Below are 7,903 nucleotides of genomic sequence, written 5' to 3'. Positions count from 1 at the left end.
TCATTTCAGTACAACATTTAATTAGTATTTTTTTTGGTCGAATTAATATATTATATCTCGATATAAACATTTAGGGAAACTAATTCTTTTTTATATATTTTCGGTACCGTTATGTATTTACATATTTTTCTTATGTGTCATTAAATGTTTTCTCAATTAGGTACATTTATAAGGATATAACTGAAGGAAGTTAAACAAAATTAATAAATCAAAATATGCATATTAATTAAATCCAAATATTTAATAAAAGATATTAAATAAAATCCACATTAAAAGACCAGAAGCAATATCTAATCTAATACTAGATCTTAATTAAATCTGATTCTTTTTAAGAATTAACGTTCAAAAACCCCTAATATGGCAATGTACATATGGGTTGTTAATCATATATAGTGGAATATTAATTGTTTTTAATAAATAAGCTAATTAGGTATCCATACCAGCCATATTAATTAAGCTTACATATTTTAATTTATCCCGCGTCAGGTCAAAGACATGTGATAAGTATCAAAACAGGTGGATGGCTATTTTTGGAAAATTGGAAAAACTAGCCCATGGTTTTCCCTATGTAGAATTTTAGGCAACATTTTTAACTTGTAATAATCTAGTTAAAAGATGAAGTGAAAATACAAAGCTACCCTTATCTTAAACCCCCCAACTTTTCTCTCTCTTCAAGTGAAATATTAAGACATTTGACTTGGAGTGAGTAAAAAGGTTAAAAAAATTAAAAACGTGCGCTTATCATTTCTCTATTAAGATTTATAATAACACGAGATAAATAATACGAGAAGTTTTTAAACTGCATGATTTTTTAGCTCCAAACACGATTACAATTGATGGAATGTGTATTTTGAGTTTGTAATTTTATGAAATTGTCACATTTTGATGACGAAAGAATAATGATTATATAATAATAATATACTCACACATGAAGGCATGTAAGCTAAAATTTATGTTTGGTTTTTAGTGCGAGTTTTAGTTTAGAGAAGAGAAACCTTTTCGTTATAAAAAATAATATAATATATTTTTATTTTATCAACATGAACAGCGGGATTATTCGTGTTATGCAAGTTACTCTTGTAAAAATGACTCCCGGTGCCAAGTGTTAGAAGCGGTTATAACGCATGCTGGCTCTAGTTAAATAGCACACCCTCCGACAAAAAAGTCACTTTCGCTTCTTAACTTTGTCTCTCTTTTTCATCTTCCATTTCTGTCTCTTCAGGTCAGTACACCACCTCTCTATCTCACTCTCTGAGGAAGCAGAGGGTGTTGAGGAGGAGGAGCTTCCATCCCTCCGCCCCTACCTACCCATCAATTAGGTACCTTCGTTTTCTGCCTTTTTATTTATTTATTTAAACTGCATGTTTCATTTCTCAGTCTTCTTGTCTATACAATTAAATTAATAGTAGAATTGATATATTTTTATTTTATTCATCTTATGATTTTTCATGGATTTTTTATGGTTGATCTCTGTGCTAATGCTATCTGGTTATTCTCCTGGTGTGTATGTTATATTGTAGTTCCTTTAGTTGCAGGTCCTGGGTGTGAGAATTTACCGTTCTTTTACTGTTTGATCCTTTTTATTTTGGAACTTTAACGGAAAGCTTTGGTACAATTCATTTTAACGAAAATTCACATTTTTACGCTAAATCAAATCCTGGTACTATTTTATTTTGTCCTTATCGTTAAAATCAAAGTTTTCAAGTCATTTTCATTAGTTTTCTTTTTATTTTTCGTGTTTTTCTTTGAATTTTTTTCTTCTGGAATTTTGTATTTGTATGGGTTTGTTTTTATTTTTTTAAGAGTAAACTACACTAAGGGGAGGGGTGGGTTGAGGAGGAAGGCCTTAACCACGGGGCAATCCACTTATGATCCGAAAAGCCGCCACCCCGAATTTCTGTATCTATGTTAAATAATGATTAAACGATTTAACAAGTGAATTATGTGTGTTGCTTAGATAGGTGGAATATGTGCTGCAAACCTCCATCATATCTAGCTATAGCATTTTGAGTTAAATCAAGAAAATCAGTAACATGGTTTTGTGAAAAAAAATGAAACTGAATAGTTGTGATCTGTTGTTACCTAGCTCTGTTCTTTGTCCCTTGGAAGTTGTTTGCAGTTGCAGGGTATGCACTTGTAACATTTAGTTTTTGTTGTAATGATGTCATGTTAGTCGTGTCGCTTATTGATTTTTTCTTTTTTTCATTTGCCTTTTTGTTTTTGACTATATTTTCTCGGTCATTCGAAACATCATCTTTTGTTTTTGGTTTGTGACTGATGTTGTTGCTTTTATGCATAAGGCCCTTGTATTAGGGTTTTGCTTTGGATTTTTCCGTCTTTTTTTGTGTTGAAAGCGAAAACACGGAGATCAGTTGCGTTTCTTTGTTTGTTAATTTACTTTTTTGATTCATGATCATTTAACATATATGCTTTGCTGGTCTAAGTGGTTCTGACTTCTTTAATGTACTACTTGTTATGTTTGCAGTTAATCGTATTCGTGAAATTGTGTACTTTACCTGGTTTTTTCTTGCATTGAATAAAAGTTGTTATTGCTAGTTCTGTTCTTGATCTACCATATGCGACAATTGCGGGTTTAACTGACTTATTCGTAATTATCATTTGCAGAAGATTTTATTTCTTTTCGGGGTTGAGTATCATTTAAAGAGTAAAAGGGTGGTGAAGTTGACGTGGACTGCATTTAATTACCCCGTTGTTATATATTTGTATACAATCATCGTTGTTCTTTGTGTTGGCGCTGGATGGAGATCTTTGAGGAATTGGGGTTCAGTGGCGATCTTGACTTTCTTTCGGCTCCCCTTGAGGAAGATGAGGCAGCCCCAGAGCATGATCCAGAGGCAACAGTGGAGGAGGATAGCAGCAATGAAGAATTGGGGGTTGATGAGCTTGAGAAGAGGGTGTGGAAATATAGAATGCAACTGAAGCAGCCTAAGGAACAAAATAAAGGAACAGAAGGAGCTGACAATGCAAGGCAGTGCCAACCAAAGGAACAATCTCACAGGAAGAAGATGTCACGGGCACAAGATGCAATCCTGAAATATATGTTAAGAATGATGGAAGTTTGCAAAGCTGAGGGTTTTGTTTATGGGATTGTCCCCAAAAAAGGTAAACCAGTGACTGGTGCTTCTGACAATCTTCGCGAATGGTGGAAGGAAAAGTAAGATTTGATCGTAATGGCCCCGCTGCAATTTCTAAGTATCTGGCTGAACATTCAATCCCTGGGAAGAATGAAGACTCCAATGCAGTGGCATCAACTCATCACACCTTACAGGAGCTCCAAGACGGCACTCTTGGTTCACTTTTGTCGGCTTTGCTGCAGCACTGCAATCCACCCCAAAGACGTTTCCCCTTGGACAAGGGTGTTGCCCCACCTTGGTGGCCCACTGGCAATGAGGAATGGTGGACTCAATTTAATCTGCTCAAGGATCAGGGTCCTCCCCCATACAAGAAGCCTCATGATCTGAAGAAGGCTTGGAAGGTGAGTGTTCTCACAGCTGTGATAAAGCACATGTCGCCGGATATTGCCAAGATCCGGAAGCTTGTTCATCAGTCTAGATGTTTGCAGGACAAAATGACTGCTAAGGAGAGCACCACTTGGCTAGCCATCATTAACCAGGAGGAAAATTTGGCCCAGATGTTATATCCTGATAGATTTTCACCTCCATCACCTCTTTTGAGTGAGTCTTTCGTAATCAGTTGTACCAGTGATTATGATGTTGAAGTGGTTGATGACGAACAGAATAATGAAGTTCTTTTTAATCACTTCAATACTGAAACCGCTGGACAAAGAGATGTACCGATGCATCATATTAAGAGAGAGCTGGTTGAGACCAATTCAAACTTTGGTCAAAAGAGGAAGCAGCTGCCTGAAGAGCCACACATGATTCTAAATCATCAGATTTACACCTGCAAATATCAGCATTGCCCATATCATGATTATCGCCTAGGCTTTCTCGACATAACTGCAAGAAATAATCACCAGTTGACTTGTTCACACAGGAATAATTCTTCACAAGTGTTTGGAATGTCGCACTTTAATTGGAACAGTGACAAACTTGGGGGCTCTCTACCCGCTTCCCAACCTATTCCAGCTATTCAACAACCAGTGAACCAGACAAGTTGTTTGAATGCTTCGGGACATGGAGTTGCTGGGGATGGGCAGAAAATGATATCTGAGCATGTGTCATTCTATGATAGTAATATTCAGCAGAGCAAGAACTCGGATCCTGGAAGTCTCAATGGTATAGAAGACAACAACCAGCATCAGGTGAATTATCAATTTCCGATGAATGATAACGTCTTTGATCAGGGGGTGGTTATGGGACCCAACATGTCTGAACCGTCACCTATACCTATGCTTCCTCCAGCTACTCCAGCTGCTTCAGCTCTCTTCTTTGATCAAGGGGTGGATATGGGACCCAACATATCTGAAGCGTCGCCTATGCCTATGTTTCCTCCAGCTACTCCAGCTCCTCCTGCTCTCTTCTTTGATCAAGGGGAGGTTATGGGACCCAACACGTCTGAAGCGTCATCTATGCCTATGCTTCCTCCAGCTACTGGAGCTACTCCAGCTCCTCAAGCTCTCTTCTTTGATCAAGGGGTGCTTATGGGACCCAACTTGTCTGAAGCATCACCTATACCTATGCTTCCTCCAGCTACTCCAGCTCCTCCAGCTCTCTTCTTTGATCAAGGGGGGGTTATGGGACCCAACATATCTGAAGCGTCGCCTATGCCTATGCTTTATCCAGCTACTCCAGCTCCTCCAGCTCTCTTCTTTGATCAAGGGATGGTTATGAGACCCAACATGTCTGAAGCATCGCCTATACCTATGTTTCCTCCAGCTCCTCCAGCTCTCCTTGATCAAGGGGTGGTTATGGGACCCAACATATCTGAAGCGTCACCTATGCCTATGCTTCGTCCAGCTACTCCAGCTCCTCCAGCTCTCTTCTTTGATCAAGGGGTGGTTATGAGACCCAACATGTCTGAAGCATCGCCTATACCTATGCTTCCTCCAGCTCTCCTCCTTGATCAAGGGGTGATTATGGGACCCAACATGTCTGAAGCGTTGCCTATGCCTATGCTGCGTCCAGCTACTCCAGCTTCTCCAGCTCCTCCAGCTCTTCCAGCTCCTCCAGCTCCTCCAGCTCCTCCAGCTCTCTTCTTTGATCAAGGGGTGGTTATGGGACCCAACATGTCTGAAGCGTCGCCTAAACCTATGCTTCCTCAAGCTACTGCAGCTTCTCCAGCTCCTCCAGCTCTCTTATTTGAAAAAGGGGTTGTTATGGGACCCAACATGTCTGAAAGCGTCACCTATGCGGATGCTTCCTCCAGCTACTCCAGCTCCTCCAGCCCAATTCACAAAAACTCAGCTTGATCCGTGCAACTTATTTGATTATCCATTTGGTAACCATCCCTATAATGCTGACAACTTAGGATTTGGCACCAGCTTGCCGCAAGGTGACTATAATGTTGACTTGCTGCTGGAGCAAGGTCCATTTTGGATGTGTTGAAGCTGGGTTTTCTTACATTGACTGCTCCAATATATGAATAAGGATGTTCATATGTTAGTGGGCGGGAGAGTGAGGTTATCTCAGCACAGTTCAGGTTTTCTAGACACAGTTCAGATTATCTCGACAAGGATTATCTCGAGATAATTCAGGTTTTCTTTAGGTTTTGTAGACACAGTTTAGCATCCGATTGGGTGAAGGTTCTCAAGATAGTTGTTCAGTTTCATCGGTCGGACTCTCTAGATGTTTATACCCTCAACAACTTTGGGGAGTTTCTCTAACTGCAAATTTGTCATCCAAGTATAGTATACATAGTTGTTCTCAGTGCAGTACTTCAGTTGAAATGGTTTAGACACAGTTTTGGGTTGATAAAGTCATCGTTGGCATGTATTTATTTAATGCAATCTATACATACATTTATGTATGGAGAAAGACTTACATGAAACAGGTTCACTGTCACAGTGACTTCCGGTTCTAATAAAACGATGAAATGTGTGAGTTTTTCAACACTAACATTGTATTATTGGATTAGAACATCACGTGGCAGTAAAACTATTTCATGTTGGTCGCTCTCTCTTTGATATATGTGGGTCTTATGCCAACAATTTTCATTCTTGCTTGTGTACTTAAATTAGGTGCCCAAGTCAAATTTGTTTCTCCTTGGACAAGGACGTACATGAGGTGCACAGTTATGACAGGGTCATGTGTCTTTAAATAAAAGATATGTGAGGTGTCTTGTGACGGTACATACGTGTTATACGATACATATCATGTAAGTTGTTTTTATATGAATTGTCCTCGTATTATTCTATGAGACGAATGAAGTTGGCCCCTCCAAGCCATGATGTTTTGTAGTTATATCAATCACAATGGTCTTTTGATGTTAGGAGTCCTGGGACTGGGAAAACAAATCACAAAGAGACATAAAACTGGTCAAAGTTAGGCAAAATATTTTGAAAGGTCGTCTCTATCACAATGTGGTAGCTAAATTGCGAAACTACTTCTATATCGGCACACGTAATTATACATATTGTAAATATCATGTTATCATATACACAGGCTCTCTAAGAGAATGAATTCTTATTTGTTTCGAAAAATAAAAATTAGTTGTGGGGTCTACTTTATATCGAATTTCAACAATCTGAATCGTGTATTTTGTAAGTCTAGTTCATAGATCATCTTTGCAAAAATTCAATTAAATTTGAAACATCACAATGCAATTTAATTATTTCTTATAGAACAAAGTGTTCGTCAATTTCTTTGAAGTACATTAGATGTCTCAAATACTTCCGATTTGACTAATATTTTGTAAGCATGATCTAAGTGAGGTAATTTGAAGAATAGACGGTTCAGATCGTTGAAGTTTGATATGATGTGGGTCCAACCACTAGTCCATATTTTAAAAGAAAATGGGTGTCCCTTTCCTTAAAGGCCTCCATCATATACATATTTCACACAATGGTTAATAAATTTGCGTATTATTTCTTTAATGTACATACGTATTCAGAAAAGCCTTAGTCTATAGGGGTGCTAGCGGTTCACTAATATAATATCAAGTAAAGAGGCCAAAAACAAATGTTATAGGTTGTTATTCTAGGCTCGCTTCGCTTCTTCAAGCTCATGCCAATCTCAACTAAACTGCATTGCCCCTTCACTCTCCTTCATCCGATTCAGATATCAAGTTTCATTTTTTTGTATGCATTTTAATGATTCTGTATATTTTATGTTGTTTTACAACTCTAACGTATAATATACATATTTAACCACACTACCCTAACGCAAGTTACTTTCTCAAGGCTCCGCATGAGAAAGAAAGAGGGTTTGGGTCAAGATTCTAATGAGGCGAAGGTCCCCCTACTCCGTATTCTCTCTTAAAGCTTTATAAAGCACTGCATCTTTTTTATCTCTCCCACATTTTGATAGTATTTTATGTGTACAAGTATTTCGTATCTACGATGAAATTTATGAAAATTAGCTTGCTTTTTCTTTTGTGCGGTACATGATATTTAAACATATTTTTGAATAATACACATAAAATTCACGTATTCTAAATATATTTTAACATATTAAAAAATAATAAATAATATCAAATTTTTCAATGTATCATTCTGACAAAGTTGTCGAATAATATATATGTATTTTAAATGTACTATATCTATACTATAATTTATTACCTATGATTCATATAATGCAACAATATTTTAGATCGAAAAAATAATAATTTGGATTGAGTTACCCGATAATAATATGATATCAAATTCGTCCCAACTTAAAGGGGGCAGAGAGAGGGCAACACGTGGCTTGTAGTTTTCAGATTTTAAATGGATAGTTAACGTGGCTGACGACTGCTTGGTTGATGGATTGGAGGTAAAGGGATA

At 37.6% G+C, this 7,903-nt stretch overlaps 1 protein-coding gene across 1 annotated transcript; it reads left to right on the top strand.

Annotated features, from left to right (window-relative positions):
* The first annotated feature begins 1,162 nt into the window (after window positions 1–1,162).
* LOC103931471 (ETHYLENE INSENSITIVE 3-like 1 protein) lies at window positions 1,163–6,367 on the top strand. Its single transcript, XM_048586427.1, is given in 5 exon segments — window positions 1,163–1,319; window positions 2,626–3,165; window positions 3,168–5,019; window positions 5,336–5,825; window positions 6,161–6,367. Coding segments are annotated over 3 exon segments (2,451 nt in total). The 5' UTR covers window positions 1,163–1,319; window positions 2,626–2,759; the 3' UTR covers window positions 5,529–5,825; window positions 6,161–6,367.
* Window positions 6,368–7,903: the final 1,536 nt, after the last annotated feature.

This window comes from the organism of the source record quoted next, unplaced genomic scaffold, assembly GCF_019419815.1.
Source record: "Pyrus x bretschneideri cultivar Hongxiangsu unplaced genomic scaffold, Pyrus_bretschneideri_v1 Contig24, whole genome shotgun sequence".
NCBI classification, from domain to species: Eukaryota; Viridiplantae; Streptophyta; class Magnoliopsida; order Rosales; family Rosaceae; genus Pyrus; species Pyrus x bretschneideri.
The sequence above is the reverse complement of the archived record's forward strand: the minus strand, read 5'-3'. Positions and strand labels throughout refer to the sequence as shown.